Source organism: Balaenoptera borealis (assembly GCF_965194805.1).
Source record: "Balaenoptera borealis genome assembly, chromosome: 2".
In the NCBI taxonomy this organism is placed as follows: domain Eukaryota; kingdom Metazoa; phylum Chordata; class Mammalia; order Artiodactyla; family Balaenopteridae; genus Balaenoptera; species Balaenoptera borealis.
Genome location: NC_138867.1, coordinates 20,325,774 through 20,349,418, shown reverse-complemented (window position 1 = coordinate 20,349,418; position 23,645 = coordinate 20,325,774). Strand labels below are relative to the sequence as shown.

At 35.8% G+C, this 23,645-nt stretch overlaps 1 protein-coding gene across 1 annotated transcript in view; it reads left to right on the top strand.

The window, feature by feature from the left end:
* The window catches only part of LOC309623717 (cadherin-12), a 525,281-nt gene that overhangs the window by 481,130 nt on the left and 20,506 nt on the right, over window positions 1-23,645 (top strand). Inside the window, exon 9 of the mRNA XM_082380840.1 lies at window positions 17,458-17,594. Within this exon, the coding sequence (XP_082236966.1) occupies window positions 17,458-17,594 (137 nt within the window). The remainder of the gene's footprint in view (window positions 1-17,457; window positions 17,595-23,645) is intronic.

Here is a 23,645-nt window from a genome sequence, read left to right as displayed (position 1 = left end):
AAAAAAAGGAAGAAATGAACATATGTACGAAACAGGAGCAGACAGACGTTGCGATTGCTGATGGGGAGGGGTGGGGGAGGGGAGGACTGGGATCTGGGATTAGCAGGTGCAAACTAAAAGGAGAGAGAGAGAAACGTGTGATCTGTTCCGAATCTTCTAACTCCAAAGGGTTGAAGCTTATAGTATGCAAAATCCACACCAAAGAACACATTAAGTAGGCTTTTAAAGCAAAACACCACTCTGTCGACATAGGAAAAATACATAGACATATATCGCACAAGATTTTAAGCCATGGGGTAATTAATGATAAAAAAAAAAAAAAAAAGCATCATCCTTTCGGCGGTAGCCTCAACACATTCATAGCACAGAGAAAAATTTCAGGATATGGCTGCGAGCATGAAAGCTCTGCTCTTTGTATTTGTCTGCATCCACCCCCCAAAGTCGCCTGAACACTTTCCTTCTTGAAGCATGTCTGTGATCAAGAGAGAACTAAAAAAGCACATTTGTCTTGGGAAAGGGAAGAAAAAGAGCAATTATTGAGTGCCCCTACACGTCAGGTTGAATGCTGGCTCATTTCCTTATTGGGTTCAAGTTGTTCTACATGCTCATATTACGGCATGATTCACTGTCAGTTAAACTCCAGAGAAGTCTATTTATTACCAGTGTTCACAGGGGCATGCTCAAGAATCTGCTACGTTAGTAGTTGTTATACATTAATCTGTCATCATCCATCAATCTTGTTCCTGAACACCCTGAGTGTGCTGCTGGTCACTGTGAAAGTGGAAAATGCCTGCTGAGTGGATTCACAGGTAATTTCAAGAATGTAAACAGAATGGAAGAAATATTGAAGGTTGTAAAAAAGTAATAAAAAGGTAAATAAACATGGATTGAAATTCTCTACTGTTCAATAGATGAGAATTGTGGGACATAGTGGGACACAATATCTTAGGGAACATGCTAAGTTGTTTAATTTACTATATGTACTATTTTTTTATTTTACTTTATTTTTATTTCATTTTATTTTTTTGACTGCATTGGGTCTTCGTTGCTGCGCGTGGGCTTTCCCTACTTGTGGCGAGCAGGGGCTACTCTTCATTGCAGTGCGCGGGCTTCTCATTGCAGTGGCTTCTCTTGTTGCAAAGCCCGGGCTCTAGGCATGTGGGCTGCAGTCATTGTGGCTTGCGGGCTCTAGAGCGCAAGCTCAGTAGTTGTGGCATGAGGGCTCAGTAGTTGTGACTCATGGGTTCTAGAGCGCAGGCTCAGTAGTTGTGGCAGACGGGCTTAGTTGCTCGGCTGCGTGTGGGATTTTCTTGGACCAGGGCTCAAACCTGTGTCCCCTGAACTCAGGCAGATTCTTAACCACCAGGGAAGTCCATATGTTCTATTTTGAATACTGATAATAGCATGATGAGGTCGAGATATGAATAAAATATTATTTTAATGAAATACTTTAAAACCAAAAAATTGGAGAGTTGACAAGTAAAAAAATACCACCTGGTAAAGGTAAGGTGAGAATTACAAACTTCTAAATATAAGAAAATGATTAGATCAAGACCCTGGTGTGAAGAATAAAGGAAGTCTACATTTTAGAGAAATTCTCCAGCTACAAGCCTATTTTCTTTATCTGTTTGTTTGTTTGTTTTTGATGTCACAGAAACTAGTGTCTGACAAGTGCTACTTTATGTGACATGAAATAGTATCCCCAGTCTTTTTTCTAATGGGCAGCAGCCTGACTCACTGAAGCTGTAGACAGAGATGGATTTAATTGATCCCCGTGAGGGGTTGTCAAAAGACAGAGGAGCTTTTGAATCAACATGAAAGTTGTCTTACTTTCATGTTCTTGGAGTAAACAATAAACTTGAATCATGTCAGGTGAGGAATGTGGGGTATGGCTCATCTCTTCTTGGTCTGAAAACATGTTTGCTCACTTAAGAATGATAGTAAAAATATGTTATAAAAAATAAGCATCAAAATGACAAATTACTTGGCATGTGTAGGTATGCTCTGTTTGTTTTCCTTTGCTTTACTGCATTTACTGCTTTGCATTACCCTTTTCATAGGGTTATTGTGGAAGGTATTAATTTAAGATTAGGTTATTCCACACCACTGGGTATTTTATAAATATTATTACTTCATCATCACTGAGCACAGCAAAGAGTCACAAAGCAATGACATTAACCGGGGATTGCAAAACCTTAGAAGAAAGGTTCAGTTAGGTGTAATGCCCCCAAATATACCATATCCTGTCCCCTCTTGTCCTGAGCTTAATTTCTAGTTATTGTTTCCTTTGCTCTTCTAGCCTTTGCCTTTAGATGAACTGATTTCCTGTCTCTAATATTCTATATCCTTTGACACTCTTATTATATAGTTCATGGGAATGATTTCTAGTGAGTCCAATAGGAGTGTAATGAGTGTACCTACTATTAGTGAGGTGGGGACAGTCTCTTAAGAAATGAAATTTAAAACAGGTGACTATGCAGTTACATCGGAAATTAATATTTGTTTTGGATATAAGTGATTTAAGTTACAGAGGGATTTCAGTGGATGATTCTGCTCAGTATGTGCTATTTTTCTTTTGTTCCAAACATTTAAAAATCTTAGTTATCCTATGAATGAATTTCAAAATAAAATTTAATCAAAGTATTTTTCTGTATAAAATGAGAAAATGGACAATTCCATTCTAAACCCACTCCTTGTAAGATGGGTTGGATAAGATACTGATAATGTAAACTAAAATCTATTTTATGTATATAAACGTCCATGTGTAAATTATTATAGTATTTAGTAGAACAATTGAATGGTTTATTTTTCAAGTTACCTCCTTTTGTTTGATGATATGTCCAACAAAAACCCATCGCGTAAAATCAAGTAGTGAAATTGGTTAATAAATAGAAAACCATTATCAAGTATCATAAGTAAAAAGTAATACATAAAATAATTAATAACTGGTTGTTAAAACATAAATGTCTAAATGAGTCCCACTTAAAATTATCTTATATTCCGTATCTGGTCTGTTCAATGCACTTTTGGAAACATTTTTGTATCACTTGAAATTGATTTTTTCATCGTGGATTAGGAGGCTATCAGAGTAGGCGATTTTCATTTGAGGACCCTTTCCAATACACCAGAAATCTTGTTTTGTGGGCAAAAACCTAAGCTCAAATACAAAACAAGCTTAGAGAATGAGAAGAAACAGAGGCCCCACTTATCAAGTGAAATCCTAGAGCAACATACATAATTTACTTTAAATATTAATTAATGAAATGGTAAAAATTAAAAACTTGAAAACTTGTTCGCTCTCTATTTTTCTCCTATTTAACAAGATTTTTTTAAGAATTAAATGAGGTATCGGTATATAATGTTTTATTTTTAAAATTTTTTATAGATTGTATATTTTTAAGATAAGATTAGGTTCACAGCAAAATTGAGAGAAGATACAGAGATTTCTCATATGCCCGTTGCCACCACACATACATAGCCTCCCCCTTTATCAGCTTCCCCCACTGGAGGGATACATTTATTGCAGTGATGAACCTACATTGACATCATAATCATTCAAAGTCTATAGTTAACTTTAGGGTTCACTCGTGGTGTTGTACAGTCTGTGTGTTTGAATATATTTATTATGACATGTAACCATCATTGTAATATCATACAGAGTATTTTCACTTCCCTAAAAATCCTCTGAGCTCTGTTTATCCCTCCCCACACCAATCCCTGACCTTTTCACTGTCTCCATAGTTTAGCCTTTCCAGAATGTCATATAGTTGGAGTCATACAGTATGTAGCCTTTTCAGATTGGCATCTTTCTCTTACTATTTACATAAAGCTTTCTCCATATCTTGTCATAGTTTGATAGCTCATTTCTTTTTAGTGCTAAAAAGTATTCTGTTGTCAGCATGTACCACAGTTTATTTATCCACTCACCTACTGAACATCTTGAGTGTTCTTTAAGTCCTAGGAATTACTAATAAAGCTGTATAAATATCCATCTACAGGTTTTTAACGTGGACATAAATTGTCAGCTCCTGTGTGTCAATACCAAGGAGTGCAATTACTGGATCAGATGGCAAGAGTATGTTGAGATTTGTAAGAGACCACCAAACTGTCTTCCAAGGTGGCTGTGTCATTTTGCACTCCCACCATCAATGAATGAGAGGGCCTGTTGCTCCACATCCTTGCCAGCATTTGGTGTTGCTGGTGTTCTGGATTTTGGCCTTTCTATTAAGTGTGTAGTGGTACCTTATCGTTGTTTCAATTTGCATTTCCTGGATAACATACGATGTGGAGCATCTTTTCATGTGCTTATTTACCATTTGGATCAATATATCTTCTTTGGTAAGATGTTTGTTAAGGTCTTCGACACATTTTTAACTGGGTTGTTTGTTTTCATATTGTTCAGTTTTAAGAATGCTATTTTTTTCCAGTGCATACAAAAATAAGCAACAAAAGGTTTGCCTTTCTTTAATATTCTCAACCACAGATACAATCTCATTGTAAAAGAGAGATTATGATGGATGCATTACTTGTTAAGAGCATGTATGAAGCTTATACATACTCAGTTGTCTCACTGAGTCTAACTTGCGCTGAGTTTCTGGGCAATGGCTACCTGTGGATGACAAGGAGAGATTATAGATACGCAAACCTGAAATATTATAAAACTCAGGACAAGAATTAAGAAATCTGAAAATGAGGGTCATCAAAACTCCACTTTTCTCTTTACCTTTGTTCACACAACTAAATTCCGTCCAATTAAAACAGTATCTTGCCCTCTATTTCATGGCCTTCATCCTAGACTTCTGCCATTTTAGGTGGCAAAACCATGTGCATCCTCACTGCTATTCTAACTCACTTCTCTTTCTTCTTATCATTGTTGTCTTTTACACATCTTTCATATTCACTAAAGACACTATATAACTCTACCATGGTATTTGTCATTTTTAGCTTATTGCATAAATATATATTTACTTTTTTAACCACCATCTTCAAAACACAGAAAATGAAAGGGCGCTGGAGAGTTAAGAATATTTCCTTGTTCTTTCAAATACTATATGCAAAATTAATTTAATTTTAAAATTTTCTTGATGTATTTATCCTAATATATAAAGCAACCAGTTAATGAAATGTAGAATGTTTATGTATGTATATGTGTGCATTTATAATTTTTAATTGATTATAAGCAGATCTAGATCTAGACCTAGATATATAAATATAATAGGTCTTTTTATTTTGTAAGGGTCTGTAGACCAGGGTGTTTGGATATAATCTTTATAGGTCTTAATTTCTGCTATTTTATCACAATGTAGTCAAGAATATACTTTTTCTTTTTTTCTTTTTTTTTGGTAAAATGGCTTTTTGTTTCCTTAGCTTCTATAAATAGAATTAATGGAAGCTAAATGCTATCAGTGCATTTGCAAGTAGACATTATACAAAATTCAACTTCAAAAAATAATTCTCTCTCTCTCTCGAGTCCTAAACACTAAGTGTAGCACAGTTGTGAAAAAGTCAAATAGGGCAAACTCCCCACATGTTAACATGTTTAGCTACTACTGCAATGTCTAAATTCCACACTCCTTTTTATTTTTTTCCTGTAGTTTCTTTGAAATATTTTATAATATAAGTTTCTATCTGCTTTTTCTTTCCATGTCTACCATTTGTACACAATATCTCTATTCTTTTTATTTTACATTTTTGCATTTTTTATCCACTTACGTTCTCTATACACTTTCAAATGATCTAAAAATTTACAATATTTCTTTCAGTGGTATTTAGTCCTAGCTGTTGTTAAATGCCAGTTGTTATCCCCACTTAGAATTAATTAAGTAATTCATGAAAGTTTCTGATAAAGAGACTAACACGCTTTTTGTAAGGTGAGCTTTAAAAGTGCTTTCTTATGCAGAGTCCAGTTACTTGTTTGGTATAACTCTAATTACTCTTTCATATTCTAGTTTCTATTATTTAACAGAGAGCAAAATAATTTATTTTTATGGCCTGTTCTCTTAAAAAATACAGAAAGTTCTGATAGCAATTGGGAAAAAACATTTTACCCATAAGGTTATATATGTATTAAGATAAAATTGTTAATCCTTTTTGAGTACTGCTTACCTATCTCTTTCAGTTAGTATTCACATTGTGAATATTAACATATTTGCAAGAGACACATCTAGTAAAGGACTTTTCTCCAAAATATACATTCTTAAAAGTCTAAGACGAAGGAGATGAAATAGAGGGTGAGAAACTATTTTAATTGGAGGGAATAGAATTGTTGCACAAAGGTAAAGAAAAAAGTTGAGATTTGGTAAACCTCATTTTCAGATTTTTTTTAATGGTAGTTCTGAGTTGTTTAATTTATCAGTGACTTGATTTGCATATCTGTAATCTCTCCTTAATCTTCCTGCTTAACCATTGCCCAGAAACTCAGCAGAAGCTACCCCCAGTGAAACTGACTATATGTAAGCTTCCTACAGGTGCTTATCAAATTATTCATCCATCAGAATCTCCTTCTTACGATGGGATTGTATTTGCAGTTGACAATATTAAAGAAAGGAAGTACCTTTACTAGCATACTCTGCTTATTTTGTTTGCACTGGAGAAAAGAGCATTCTCTGTACATTTATACCAACTGAATGTTTAAGAGTAACTCATTTGAGAAGTTGTTGATGGAGAATTTAACTTAATTGTGGAGAATGAGAAATTCCTTTGTGAATAAACTTGTTTTCCCCTTCAAATGATGTATTCATTGATGATCAACATAAGAAGAGCTGTTGCAAAGAACATGTACCAAGATGAACAAGTTTACTCTTGTTTGCTTCAGTGGCAATTAACTAACAACATATAGTGACATTGTAATAACTTATTTGTATGTGTCTTTGGGCTGAGCCCTTTGGTCACAGTTCTTGAAACATCACAGCTATTATTTTACAGCGGTATAAACTGAGGCCCAGGAAGACCCAATCATGTCTTCAGTAAAGATGGGAAAATAATTTGAACATAAGCAGCCAGATTCTAAAGGTCAAAATACTAATTGCTCTACTGCTAAAGGTTAATCTAAATATTTATCTAGGTTTTTGAGTTGCTTTGTAATTCTAGGATTGTTGAAAATACAAATAAATTTCATAGTTTTTAGTAGCTTCTTATACAAAATAGACAGAAATTCAAAACAAGTCAGTAAAAAATGTACAATATTTGATTCTTTAAGATATGATAACTATGGGCCTTATTATATACCTGCAAGAATTCTATACACTTACATAGGTTTCCCTGGTTTAAACCTTACAATAACTTTAACTAAATCTGAAAAATGTTTAATTCAACTATGAGAAAGTTGACCTTGTTCAGGCTGGAAATATAGAAACAAAATGTACAGTTCTTTTGTTGACATTTTTTGTACATATGGAAAAAAATCTTATTACTTATTACTTTTTATTTTTCTAGACAACTACAAAGTCATTATAAGATTTAGACATAACTAAGAATTTATTGACAAAATTCAGTGGATTTGTGATACAGATCTACAGCTCTAATTTTTATGAGGATTGGATCTTGGTAGCCAATGACGAATTTGCTTTTGTTTTAAGACATTTTATAGTATTCTAATGATACAGTGGCTGCATGTCCAGATATTAGGATGGTGAACTGTTTTTGAGGCTATCTTGTTATGCTTCACATAACTCCTAAGAATGAAGGAATGTCCAAGTCTGTGATCTTTATTACTGACTTAAATGTTTTGGGTTTACATTTTACCTGCTAGAGGTTCAGTTTCTTTGCTTTCTCTCAAAGTGCTGAGTGCTCTATGTAAGTGCAAATTTCATAGCTCTTTCCCTTCTCTCTATAATTTATATACATGCTCTTAGAGAATAGCCCTTTTCTCACAGTTGTTTGAAATGTTTTAATTATTTTGATTTTTTAAAGATTAGTTACTTTAAATATATCATAAATAGATATAAATCCTTCTCCATGGAAAATATTGTAATAATCAGGATCCAGTTTATAAGCTGCCCCAGATTATTTAATAAGAGAATGTGAGTAATTTTCAGAGAGAAATGAGCTAAAGAGTAGATAATCACAGGAGGAAATGAAAGATCAGTTACCAGAAAAAAAAAAAAAAACCAAAACAAAACAGTAAATAAAAGCTTTCTTTCAAATATGGTGTCCATATTTGGGTATCAAATGGTAAATGACTCTGGTTAAGATGGCATCTTTCTTCAGAGACATTTGGCCATGGCATCCAGTGACAGTAAATAAATCCAACTTGATTAGGAACGACAGGCATTTGATTCAGTTCAAGGGAACAGTTGTGATAAAGCTATATAAAAAGACTTCAGAATAAATATGTCTAAATACTCAAAATATATAAAACAAATATTTCCATGTGTGAATGTGATCAGGTCATTATTAAGAGGAAAAGTCAGATGTCCTTATAAAATAATTAAATGCATACATGCAAGTACAAGAAATGGATAGAACAATAAATTTAATCCTACTCTAAAGAAACTTTCTGTATAATCATGAAAACAAAATACAATTATTTTGCTCTTCTCATTTGAGAAAGACTGTTAATACAAATCGAAATAGGTAAATAAGATGAAAGAAGTAAGAATATAGAATTTTGTAATAAGGAAGCAATAAATGCTTCCTAGAAGAATTTGGCAAGGCTTCATGGGAAGACCTTGAGCAAAGGCATAATCACATTCTTTACTTATTTACCCAGGTATTATTGTCCATATTTTTAATAATGAGAAAACTGCCATGACATGCTTGCTATCTAAGCTCTTAAGTGCAGAGCCCATTTTTTTAAATATATGTATATATATTTTTAACATTGTTATTAGAGTATAATTGCTTTACAATGGTGTGTCATTTTCTGCTTTATAACAAAGTGAATCAGTTATACATATACATATGTCCCCATATCTCTTCCCTCTTGCATCTCCCTCCCTCGCACCCTCCCTACCCCACCCCTCTAGGTGGTCACAAAGCACCCAGCTGATCTCCCTGTGCAGAGCCCATATTTAATCAATATTTGCCTAAACTTTATTTTCTTTCCATTAGAGGAAGCTGCTTTGAGGTCTCCGAAAAATAAACCAAAGGCCAGGTGTAAAGCTTTGGGGGCAGACGAGGATCGTACACAGTCAGCAGACCACATATGACTATTAAAAAATAACTAAAAAAAGACTCCCAGAATGAGGAAAGCGTAAGCAACATTGAGGAAAAGTATAACAGCTATGATTTTAATACTATGTAGATTATAGTGTATTTCTTTTTCTTTAGAGAGCTATTTTATTCGTATCACGTGCTTCCAAATAGAATTTAAGGACAGAATATGCCTTTATTATGCCTATTATGACAGTTCTGCCTTTATTAATTTAATAATTTGATCTAGTGTTTAACTTCTCATCAAACATTTAAACCAAACAAGGGGAGCTATCTAAACTAAGATGTGATCTGCAATCAGGAAAATAAGAATGAGGAGGAGGATTAGGAAAAAAAACCCCAAAAACCTAAAAGGAACTAGTAGGAAATTAGCAACTACTATTTAAGGAAGTTTGAGAGAAACATATTGGGATTCCTCAGAAAATAATTTAATTGCAATGTTGATGAAGCAATTACAATATAAGTGTTGTATGTGGCTTAAATTCTTAGTAAAGTGTTTATAGAAATAAATTGAACTGAATTTATTTTCATTTAGCTATCTGCCACCAGACCAAAAAAAAATTTAAAAAACAAACGTTAGCAAAGAGTGAAGAGTAAAGAGATTTTGATCTATTATTAGTACCTGGACAAAATATTTCCTACCTTGACCTGAGTCATTACTCTTAACATCTTTATTGCTTAAAAAGTGAGATGTAATACTTTTTAAATTTTATTTATTTATTTATTTTTGGGCTGTGTTGGGTCTTCGTTTCTGTGCGAGGGCTTTCTCTAGTTGCGGCAAGCAGGGGCCACTCTTCATCGCGGTGCGCGGGCCTCTCACTATCGCGGCCTCTGTTGTTGCGGAGCACAGGCTCCAGACGCGCAGGCTCAGTAATTGTGGCTCACGGGCCCGGTTGCTCCGCGGCATGTGGGATCCGCCCAGACCAGGGCTCGAACCCGCGTCCCCAGGCAGATTCTCAACCACTGCGCCACCAGGGAAGCCCGAGATGTAATACTTTTAAAGTACTCTGTATCATCAAGTACTTTTTTTACAAAATGTGTTTGAGAATTGGGACAGGGTCAAAGATGGTTTTTCCATTAACTGTGAGAAAGCTATTAGGCAAATTAAAAGAAACAATTTTAAGGGGAGTGTTTACCTAATGAAGAGAACAAAACTTTAAGGCATTTCTGAAAACTCATTTTCAGAAAAATAATAAAATTGTTCTCTGTCGAGTGGTCTGCACAGATTAAGTTAATGCATTAATTTTTGATTTCCATTGAATTGTTAAAACAGGTTTCTTATCAGCAGTCCCTGTGCATACTTCTATAAACTATAGATTTGTATCATATATCTATCCTAAGCATCTTTTTTAAATTTGAATTTCATCTACTCACCAAGTAAGTATAACATGACTCAAACACAATATGTACCTAAAAGTTTTACTCATTTAAACTGGTGAGTTGGGCCAAATTAGACAGTTTATATTATATTGTGATTTTTGCTGAAACCCGGCCTCTGTACAACAGCACCAAATTGAATCTCCAAGACAGATTTTTGGGTGAAGTAGAAAAGAATAGCTTTATTGCAGGGAGCCAAGCAAGGAGTACAGGGCAACCAGTGCTTAAAAGACCCAAACTCCCGGAAGGCTTTCAGGGGAAGGGTTTTTATAGACAGGGTGAGGGAATGGGGTTGCGGGGTGTGTGATTAGCTCTTGGACGTTTTTCTGATTGGTTGGTGGTGAGGTAATTGGGAGTCAGCATCATCAACCCTCTGGTTCCAACCAGTCTGGGGTCTACGTGCTCGTGGGCAGCATGCAGTTAATTTCTTCCACCTGCTGGGGGTTTCAGTCTCTGCAAAACAGCTTAAAGGACATGGCTCAGAAGATCCTTGACTTTGTTTAATGACCAAAGTATTATTATTACTTTGTCTTGCTTGACTGTTTTCCTTTCTTTCTGTATTTTCTCACTTCTCTAATTAAATTTATTCTTTGAGTAAAGTGTTTCTACAGACAAAAGGCAGCTGGAGGACATGGGTGGGAGTCTATCTTGGGAAATCCTCATAGGGTCGTGCTTCGTTATGTGATTAGTTGCAATTAAGATATCAGTCTACCCTTAGATTGAATGTGGACTGTAGTAAACCCAAAGTAAACCAGTCATGGCTAACTCTGGGACGGTGATTCTCCTGAAACTGATCTAGACACTTTATAACCGGGTCATGTCTTCTCTGAAAATATCCAGGAAATGTAGGAGTGTTTTCATTGCCAGTTCATTGATGGCCACATCTTATCTATGTCTCCTAATTGCTATAGCGGGCAAAATACCACAGTAGAAAATGGCTATTGTCCAATGTTTATCATTCAGTCAGGCACAGGGATCAGCCAGTAACACAAAGGTAGGACCTTAGGAAAATGCCAGGACCTAGTGTTAAGAGTCTAACCGGCTATGGGAAGATGCTGAAGATGTTTTACTGAGTAGAAAATGTTCAGCTAAGAAGGCAGTAAGCTTTCTAAGAGGATAACATCCAGAGGAAGGGGTATCAAACATCACAAGGTGATGGAGATAAAAACTAGATGCCAGAAAATAGTGAATGAGAACCAAAGCACCATTGTAAGAAATAAGGCCTGGCTATTGTGCCCATGGTTTGTACTTCAGGTGTTTGGGGTTGGGGGGCTTCGTAGTTCAGGTGTTTTAAATTTGAAGGCTACATATGTGACAACTTTGTTCTAGAACAAAGCATACATTTGTGTGATAGGAAGAGGTTTTTTTTAAATTGAAAAATAACACAAAATAATAATGTGGAAAGAGAGAGGGAGGTAAGGATATGTACACACACGTACATACATGTACACACCCCACATGAATGATTCCATACCTAGGTACATATATCTTATCTCATTTTGTCTATACCACATTTACTTTTATATTGCTAGGTAGGTATTATTTTCCCAAATTTTACAGAAGACAAGGAGAACAGGCATTAGGGAGAAAGATTCCTAACCTAACTGCACAAGGTAAGTGAAGGAACCAGTATATCACCCTAGTTGTTTCTCCAAAAAGTTCATGTTCTTAATTCTATACCTATTTCTTTGCCTCTCAGGGGTGGTTGATTTATGGAATGCAAACTCTATATGTCAGTGTTAGACTGAAATGACTAAATAAATGAAATTTGCTTACTCACCTTCTAAGATATTGGATTTTGGTTGATAGATAGATAGAAAGATAAAACAGAGATAGGCACATTATTTTATGTATGCAATAAGTAAGTTCTTGAATTTTTAAACACATTACCAGATAGACCTAAATTTAAAATGAACTGTGGGTGTGTAATGGTTCATTGTACATAGATTCTGTTTGACTCAGCTTTCTAAACTGTAAAATATGCTGTAAGAATTAACTAGAAGTAAAGTGATCAATTGTCCCAGTTTTTTCTGGGACCAAGGAGTTTTTAGGATCCCAGGATATTCAGCACTAGTACTGAGAAAGTCCTCAGCAAACCAGAAAGATTGTGTTGTCCTAAATAAGACATTCCTAAAACCCTAAATAGGGTTTGAAGTAGAAATATTTAACTATTATATAGGTAGTAAGAATAGGATCTGTGCATTGATTCAATATAGTGTTTAAGTTGCAGATGCTATGTGCAAATAACATCCCAGGTCCCTGGCAACACAGAGATGAATAAAGTGGCCTCAAATAATTTAAAGGGCCTTGAGTAAGGAAGACAATCACAGGCACAAAATGTATATAATCTGTCTTATGTTTGCCAAAATCTGCAAAACAATTGAGTGCTAGGAGCATCAGAAAAGGACCTATTCATTGCAGAGATTTGCAACAATGCAAATACGTGCAGAAGAGCTTTAAATAATATCATGCAGTTTAATTGGAGTAAATGAGAAAAGAAGAAAGGAATTCCAAAAACTGATGGAGGTTCTACTTAAGGAATGGCAGCGTGAGAAGCTCTGCAGACATGCTCCCAGTGAAACAGCATAAACGGTGAAAATTATTTTTTAAAAATTACAATCATATATGGTCTCTGGAAAATTTCCTAAGAGCATATAGCAAATGAAGAAACATTTATTCAAGAAGATCTATTAAAACACGATAAGAACATCCAGAGACTGTGGCACTTGACCCCAGACCTGTTTCTTCCCTTCCACTCCCATCTCCCAGCTCAGCCTGATAGAGAATTCTCTCTGGACTCTGCATGGAATGGCTGAGGAAACAGGGCTCCTCTCTCCTCAGCTCTCAATCATGGGATATAGTATCTTACCAGGAGGGGCAGGATGCCAGCGTTTCTCATCTTCTCCAACTCTTGAGTTTTCAGAAGCGGCCTGGTGAGTGTGGTTGAGATTGGCAGTTTGTTTCCTCCACTCGCTCCACTCCTCTCACAGGGCAGAGGCCCTACCGCAGGCAGGCTGATAATATGGGGCCCAATCACTTGTCTCATGTTGCTTGTTCCACTCCCAGAGAGTCAAAATGAGAAGACCATCACGCCGCCGGCAGCAGGGACGCAGAGAATTTCCCAGGGTAAGAGAGCCCGTAGGATTGGAGAACTTTAGCTCTTCCCAAAATATGTTCCTTTATTTTTTTCAGTTTTAAGAGACATAAAATAATAAAAGTACTAATTAACAATGTTTTATTGTATGTTTTACTGTATCAGTGTACTATAGATAACAATATATGTATTACATATATGTATAGATATATAATAGCACATGGCTACCTAGGAGTAACATTTCTATATTTTATTAGAATTACGTTAATATAAATTTGAATCTAAGTTAAGCTGCATATGGTAACATCTAGAGCAGATAATAAGAAAATAACTCAAAAATGTGGTATAACATTATTAAAAGAATTAACATTCCACTAGAAAATATACACTTCATGGGAAAGAAAGTAGCAGAGGAGAAATCCAGAAACCTTGCACCCTCACAATTTTTATCCTATAGAAGTGAAATTTCCAGATAATTGGAGCTTATCCCAATTAATGAATTACATGAAAAAGTTTTGAACTAATAAGTTTAAAATGTTTTAAAACCTACCACCTACTGCACAACTTGAATATATGAAAATGATTGAATTGTTCATTTTAAATTGGGAAATTGTATAGTATGTGAATGAAGCTATTATTAAAAATAAGGCTTAGGAAAAAAGTAAGCGTATGTTTGAAAAGTGAGGCTTTATTGCAGAGCTCAGAGTAGGATATGTTAAGGTTAGAACAGAGTACTAGTAGGAAACAAAAATTAGAAAGTATTATGTATTATACATATTTGTATTATACAAATATCGTATATTAATGCATGTATGTGGAACCTAGAAAAATGGTACAGATGAGCCGGTTTGCAGGGCAGAAGTTGAGACACAGATGTAGAGAACAAAAGTATGGACACCAAGGGGGGAAAACTGCGGTGGGGTAGGGATGGTGGTGTGCTGAATTGGGCGATTGGGATTGACATGTATGCAGTGATGAGTATAAAATTGATGACTGATTAAAAAAAAAAAAGTATTATGTTCCATGCAAAGTAAGAGAAATAGATTTCATTCTATATGGAAAATAGTAATAGAATCTCAGCCTTGCAAGGTACATTCAGACTCTCCAATCACGCATAAATTTGTTCTACCACATCTGCACCAAATATTTCGACGTCAATATTTGACTACTCCTGGTGCTTATGGTTTTCTGAGGAAACCCGTTATGACCCTGTGCAGCTCTGACATCAAAAAGTCTTTGATATACTTATCCAAAATCTTAATTTCTATGGATTCCATTTTCCTGTCCTATCTGTATCCCACTGAAACATAACAAGTAAATCTAACACCTGCTTCACATGAGTGTCCTGATCAAATTAAAGGCGGCTAGCATGTTTTATGTCTTCTTTCCTTCAGCCTGCATAGCCCTAATTATTTCAACTACTCACAACCCATTGAATCAAATATCTTCCCAGCCTCTTATCTTTGTCTCTTGGCAAGATTCTGGTCTACAGGAAATGCTTACAGCCTTGTCCCCTTCAAATACATCTACCCTGTGCCTTAAAAGTGATGAACTCTTAACATATACCCTAATTACACCTTTCGAAGTGTTCATTACCCACAAGATCATGTCCCACCTCCTTAATAGAATTTACGAGACCCTCCTTGACCTAAATCACTTATCTTTTTTCATGTTATTGTGCCTTTCAGATATTTTCCCATATTTCCCAACAGCTTATAGTTTCCCACACAAACTCTATGGTTTTGCTACTGCTGTTGCAGCTTCCTGAAATACCTTTCCTCCTCTCCTCACTTTGTCTGCCTCTCTCTTCTCGTGAATAATTCCTTTATAGCCTTCTAATGTCAGCCAAACACCGTGTGCAGGAAGGTTTGCCTGAATCAATAGGTGTTGAACCAGGCATAGACATCTTTTCTTTGCACTCCTGTAGTGTTTTTTCTGTCTTTCTACCAGGCATAAAAATCATCTGTTTATCTGTGTTCCCCCAACTAGACTCTTTATCAGTGGGCATCTTACTTTACTACTTTTTATGTGTTTCAACCCTAGTACAATGTCTAGTGCATAGTGGGCACTCCGCAAATATTTAGTGAATGCTACAATTAAACACCAACCATTGTTAGTCTACACCAACAATTCTTTAGAAATGCTATAGTCACGAAGAAGGTTCAGTAACAATTTGCTTCTTAAATTAGGCATGTGCTCAAGTTGAATAAAGGTGCTGAAAAGGGGTATTGTGAGAAGATGCTTTTTTGTTCAGAAAAGGACATCAGGCAATAGAGCGAATTAAGCTCATTATATCTTGTACTCCTTGAGTTTTAAATGTGCCTTAAGTTCATTTATAATTTTTGAGAGCATTTCTATGAGATAACATGTTACATCGAACTCATAAGGCATGCATTATCATAAATCAACAACAGAAATATCAGAGGCAGATAAAAACCTTGGTTCATACTCTGATCTTATCAGTTACTAACAAATATTGACAAGTTATAAATCTCACCTATAAAGGCAAACTAGTTTTGATCTAGCGCCAAAATGATATGCAAACTGCTCCAGTTTTAGGTAACCAGTTTGTCAAAATTATAACTTGCAAGTTTGAAACACATGTCTTAACTAACTTTTCATGACGGCCTGGGGATTTAGATGTGCTGACTACTATGATGTCATCTGTTTCAGCCACTGTTTGTAAGGACTTCACCTTGATTCCCTGGCCAGAAAAATGGTGATAAACATATTGTGCATTCAGTCTTTTGATTAGCAGAGCCCTTTTCCACTTAAAAATGATCCATTTAAAATTGGTAAGACTATCTTATGATAATTATATGGAAAACATTGATGACCTGGTTCAAATATCAGCTCTAAAACTTTCTAACTTTGTGAACTTCAGCATATGTTTTGTTACTCATATGTAAAATGGGGAGATTAATAATACTCATTTTTTAAGGTTGTTCTGGGAATTTGTTAACATATATAAATATTTAGAACAATACCTGGCATGTGGAAAGATTTCAAAATGTCCATTAATATGATGATTGAAAATATGTTTGAAAATAATTTTACATATATCACTCTATATGTCCACTGTTACATAAAGGTTTATACAAATGCAATATGTCTTTTATTCATTTTCTTGCATTTCATAGTCCAGCTGCTTCACATGAAGAAGGCAACGTCTGTTACTATCAAGAAGGTTGGCTAATACAGAAGATAAAGAGACATTATTAGCCAAGATCACTGTTTTTTGGTTTATTTTTTAAGAAAGTTGTCCTGACATTTAGAGTAATAAAACAACCATGGCCCTTTTTTATGTGTTTGAGGGAAATATTTCTGTACAATTATCCCATTGTCAGTTAAAAATTTTCCCCTTAGTTTCCCTAACATGTTTTTGTTTTGTTTTTTTTTTCTGTCCATGGAAACGAAGACTCTACCTGTGTTCTGACCTCAGTTCTTTGTAGCTATTTCCAGATGCCTCTCCCACCCCCAGCTCTTCCCACAGTCACCATTAAGGAATCTTTTACTGCTTGAAAAAGTTTTAATATTCAGCAGGTTAAGGAAATCCATGGTCAGCTTTAGAATTTTAGTCTCTGCTGAGCTTTCAAGGTGTCAAGGCCCTAAAATAATACGAACAGCAGGAGTACTAAATCTTTCATTATTTCCAGTTTTCCCTTGAGCATACTGACTTTGCAATAAAGAAGCTGTCATTTATACTCTTCTTTATTGCAAGGTAGATAATAGCTACAGGAAGAAAAATAAGGAACTGTGTCAAGTTAGCCTGACTGCCATCATGATTAATGTGTAATCATTGCACATTTGCATCTACTCTTTTTTATATACAGGTACTTCATAGATTGGAAGAGTGATGGAGACAGCTACTTTACAATAGATGCAACTGAAGGAACCATCGCTACTAGTGAATTACTAGACAGAGAAAGCACCGCGCAGTATAATTTCTCCATAATTGCGAGTAAAGTTAGTAAGTATGGCGTGGACGGAATCAATGTTATACTGCAATTCTTTGGATTTCACACTCTTAAATGAGTCCCTGCTGAGGTGTTTTCATTTTTGGACTGACAGCCAAGTGGTCTCTTGGGGAAACTCAGAAACCTGCTCCTTTTGCTCATAGCATTAAGTCCAGAAAAACTGTGACAGCTGCCAATGAGCCCTGTTTGCAGGACTGCATGAATATCTAGCAGTGCATTTCATGGTGAGATCTCATCCTTTTCCACCCTGCAGGAGGAAATAACCATCACATGAAATCATCTTTTCTGAAATATTTTCTGAAATTGAAGACAGCATTTTTAAATTCACCCCTCTTCTTTCTCCTTTCATTAAAATGTATTTTGTTATGAACATCATTGTGAAATATACAGGAGTTTTAAGTGCAATTCTTCAAGTGCAATTCTTCACTCAGAATCTATAGGATCGTTAGCAATTACTCCTTGTGTTGGTTTCTGCTTGGTCCAGAAGAGAATCCTTTAGACTGAGAGTGATTATAGGTCTTATGTGTTTGGCTGGACAATTCAGGATCTTATCACAACTTCCAAAGGTAACAGATGAGGGTGGGAGTGGAGACCTTGGCTAGCAACATACTTGTCTGTAACAGAAGTGCATCGTACAAGTCCTTCTGCTTGGGTTCTCTTGAAAGATTTGAGGAAATCCCTTCTGAGTATCTTTCATTCTGTTTTCCTCCTATTTTCTTTCGTGCATCTGGTGCAAGTACTCTGACAGCTAATGTCACCTTTCAGTGCAGGGAGAAGCTAACCGTGAACATTTCTGTTGAGGGGTTTTGGGTCAGTCTCAACTCAGTGGGTGTACATGGGAAACAGTTTTGTTAATCTTCAACAACTGCTTCCAAACATGCATAATCAGACACCTATTCCCGGGCCTTAATGATGCCTGTAGCTGATTTCATTACTTTTACGTTATTCTGATTATTAAAGGTAAATTTAGCATAAAAGAACATGCAGCTTCTGTCTTCTTTGTTGGACTACTTCTCTGTTATGTTAGAAGACGACTGCTCTGAGGCTGCCATACTAGAGAGGTCACATGTTGGTGGTCAGGTTGACAATCCCAGCTCAGCTCAGCCTTCTAACCATACCTGTCAGAGCGCTGGATATGTAAGTAAAACCATCTTGCAACCTCTAGCCAGGCTGCTTGCTAGCTGAATACCACAATGTAACCTCCGTCATTACCATGTGAAATGGAATATATACTCAGCCAAATCTTGCCCAGATTCTGATGCACAAAATTGGGAGAAATACTGAAATTGTAATTATTTCAAGCAACTATATTTTTGTGGTCATTTGTTGTTGTACAACAATAGATAACTGAAGAACTCAATGACACCATAAGTTGGAGCTTTGATTCCTTGGTAGTGGGGGTAAAGATTCTCCAGCTGGACTAGAAAGGAGAGAGAGAGAAGTAAAAATGCATAAATCTCTCTTTTAAAGATTTTTTTTTGAGATATAGTTGATTTGCAATGTTGTGATCATTTAACATGTACAGCAAAATGATTCAATTATACATGTATATGTATAAATATATATTCGTTTTTTTACATTCTCTTCCATTGTAGGTTATTACAAGATGTTGAGTATAATTCCCTGTGCTATACAGTAGGTCCTTGTTGGTTATCTGTTTTATATATAGTAGCGTGTATATTTTAATCCTAAACTCCTAATTTATCCCTTCACCCTCTTTCCCCTTTGGTAACCATAAGTTTATTTTCTATGTCTGTGAGTCTATTTCTGTCTTGTAAATAAGTTCATTTGTATAGTTTTTTTAGATCCCACATATAAGTGATATCTCATATTTGTCTTTCTCTCTCTGACTTAGTTTACTTAATTTGATAATCTCTAGATCCATCCATGTTGCTGCAAGTGGCATTATTTCACATAAATCTCTCTTATCTGCCCCCCAGAGAGTGCTCCCCTGGTTGCCACTGCTTCTAGGATTAAAATTGACTGGCTAAATGGACTGCCCAAATACTAACTCTCTTCATGTGATTTTTGAGTTATTTGGTATTGGGGTCTCTGAGCATCCCATTTGCCCATGAACTTGATATGGGTACCCAGTGGTAGACCTTACAGCTTCTTAATTCCAGGTCCCCTTGTGTAGCAGACAGCTTTCTTGTAGACCTTACAGCTTCTTAATTCCAGGTCCCCTTGTGTAGCAGACGGCTTTCTTGGGTGAATTAATAGCATGATTGCTCAACTCCAGCTTTCTGTTTTGTCCACTTGACCCTGAGGAAATTCACACATCCTGGTCATGCTGAACAGGTACATTACAGCCTGCCCCTCTACCATATGCTTTCTCTGTCATGCTGTCTCCTTTCAAATCTGCCCTCCTTGCTCTGTTAGGCTCTGAGAGCTGATCATCCAGTCAGCTGCCTGAGAAGACATTCTATCAGGAGAACAGAACCAAATGCCAGTCTCCCAGTTCTCTTTAACTTGTTTTCCTGAAGTTTCCTTTCATGCTAGACACCTTTCTTCTCTCCCATATCACATCCTCTTACAGTTACATATGTTATTCATCATTCTTTTCATGCTTTCAGTTATTTCAACTTTGAATGATTTCCTTCATCCATAACACTGAGGAAAGCTTAACTATAATATAGTTAGAAAATAAACTTTAGTATTCTAAGATCTTTGACAAATAGAGTAAAAATGAGATGTCTAAGTTATGGGTTATAAGACCTCTATCGACTATATTATAGTCACTCTCAATGGCTTGGATATAGTAAGTGATAACTGACCAGAGGTAGCCTATTCAAAAAACGTCTATTTATCAAAAATATATTGTCCACAATAGAATATTTTTCATTCGAAAACTATCTTGTGCGACCTACCCTTTCTATTAATGCACATGCAAAACATGTGCATATTTTTAGAAGGAGGAGTATTAGGTCCAGTATCTTAACTCAAGATGAAAGTCTGCAGCTAGTTCTTCACTCACCTGTACTGTAACTCTAAAAGGTCTCTTTCTCCCCAGCGGCTACTATAGCTACAAAACCATCATCATGGTGTGAGGGCACCCATCATAGCAGGTCTGGTACCTGCAGTCAGAGCCTGAGCTCCAACCACTTGGAAAATGGAAGAGGAGTATGCATCCATACTGTGCAAACGAGTGTCATTGTTCCTTAAAAGCTTAGATTTTTCAAACTTAGAAAACTGTATTTTGTTAATTATTAATAGAATTAGGGCACATGCTGGCTCCTCTCTGACCTGCTGGATGTAGTTTTTACCTAAATCCAAATTAGGAAACCCCATTGTGTGGATTCCCATAAGTTATGTTGGCTCTCACTTGGACATATGCAGAACTGAGACTTAGACTCATAATCCATACATACACACAATGTGAAAGGGCTGCCAAGCTAATATTTCTAAAATATCTACCCCTCGTCCATTCCACTGTCTATTCAAAGACTACTGTGTGGAATTTAGAACCCTCAGGGAAGTCTGGTGAGATGAACACTATACACCTGCATGAAAAAGAAAGAGGCTAAGTATATATCACATGGTCATTAAAGATTCTGCAATAAGAATAGATTGTTGTGGGCCATATTTTGTTTGAGTTCACAGAGTTTGAAAGTAAACTTTATTTATATTTTAATACATAAGGCTGCTTTCAATGATCAAATTAGCCAGCCTCAGCAGGAAACTCTCATTATGGTGAATGACTGAGAAATAAATAGCCCACACTTGCCCTGCCAAGTGGAACAAAATTGTGTAAGTGTACCTTACTGCAGATTGAATTAGCATATGTTTTGGCCCTGACCCTTCTATAAAAACTCTCAGATGCAATGAAATGGTACAATGATTGAACAACTTCCAATTAATTAAAAAGCAGTCATTAATCAGAGTTGCTATAGTCCAAGGTCCAAATAGTTTTATTAGACTACTAATAATTATTTTATGCATTATTGCTTTGATGTTTTTATACTAATCTTGAGAATTAAAAAAATGCAAACCTCCAAAAATCACTTCATTCAAATTATCAGAAACTTCCAATGGGCAAATGTTTCTAATTTTTTTTTGTTTTTTGTTTTGGTGTTATTATAACACATATCATTAGGCAAAGATAACTACATTAAAGCCTTAGAACTTTTATATAATTATAAAATAAATGGATAATACCAAAGACAATTCTTCTTTTCTTGGTCATGTTAATTATCCAGATGGCAATAGATTGTTTCTATTGTGGAAGAGTTCAAAAATCAGTGATAGACTTACTGCGTGCTATATTTGGGGAAAATGTTATGTTTAAGTATACCATTATGAGTTGGGATTAAATTGTTGAGTAATTTTTAAGGTTATTTAGCATTAGAGCTACTTTGCTTTAACTTTTTTTGCTTCAACATAATGTAAGTAGTATCATCTTCATATATACAGAAAATCAAACTGAGATTATTGTCTATAATTTAGGCTCAACATAACTTCATCTAATTTTTTATAAATTGTATAGAACATTATATACATGCAAAGTATTAATGGTTGTGGGTTAAAACTAAGACTGAAGTCTGTTCTTAAGGACAGTTTAGGAATAGAAACTGACCCCCAAAATTATTTTAGTTAGTTATAACTATGCAAATTATGCTGAATTCCAGGGACTTCAGACTTAAGTGCGCTCTCATATAGCCTCCAAGGGAAAGTTGCCAAAGGTTTATACTGACCAAACTGTGGTCATTAAGTAATGAAGGATTTAAACAAAAATAAATAGGTTTTTTGGTAGAAGTTTTTAAAGGGTTTCTTCCGTCTGTGTGCCAAATAGTTAGCCATGAAATGGTGTTCTCAGACCAAATGAGAAGAAAGTACCTAATGTTTCTATAATAATTGTAAGTGATAATATTATAAATTAGTAAACCAAACTATTATAGTAGCTTTATATACATTCACTCAATTTATTACTGTCCACATTGTAAGTGAAGAAATAGAGGCTAAGATTTATTTCCATTTGTCACACAGCAAATGATGACCAAGCTAAGACAGGAGCCCAGGACTCACACTCCAAAACACAATTTCACAGGGACACATATTCACCTCCTTATGCTTCATTTTTAAATAAGTTAATAGTAAAATTAGTCAAGGTGGTTTTTACATACATAAATAGTTAAAGTAAACTATAGTAAAAAATTTTATGTACATTTGCATTGTACATATAATTAAGCTGAAATTATTGTTAGCCTTGGCATCTATCTATCACCTATCTATCTATCTATCTATCTATCCACCTACATTTAAGCTCGTTGGACTGCTTAGCTATTAGAAATCTATAGTGGATTTGCATTTTAGAAATAAAATACAGACTCAAAGTATGAGAATAAGGAAATATGTGTGCAATATTATGTGTGTGCCAGGGTTGTAGGTAGGTAGATTGCTATCTCTATCCAATAAGTGTTAATTACTAGATAAGACTCAAGCTACAAGAGTTCCTAATGATTTTATTGTGAAGGATCCTTTCTGATAACTTCCCTGTATATGGAAAGATTCTTGCCTACCTACACTGCATGGCCTCCTCCCTGCTGGCTGCCCTTAGTGGCAATGCCTTTGCCAGTGCCAAGGACATAAAGAAGATCCTGGACCGTGTGGGCATCAAGGAGGTGGGTGACAACCTGGCTCAACAAGGTCACCAGTGAGCTGAAAGGAAAAATCCCTGAAGACATCAGTCACTGCTCAGGGTATCAGCGATCTGGCCAGCGCGCCCACCTCCGGAGGGCAGGTCTGCAGCTCCTGCTGCTGCTTCAGCCTTGGCATCAGCAGAGAAAAAAGACAGGAAGAAGAAGGCGTTGGAGGAGTCAGATGACTCCCTGGGTTTATCGTGTTGAAGAAGAGTTCTGCTCCCCTGCAAAAGTGATAAGATGTCATTTCTGACATCAGTGGTATCACTGATCCCCCATTCTGTTTAGTAGAAGCAAGTCACTAGACCCAGACCACACTTAAGGGCAAAGAATTACATGGAGGTAACTCATGTGGGTATCAGGGAGTGGGGATTCTTGGGAGACATTTTAGAAAGTTGCCTACCTGAT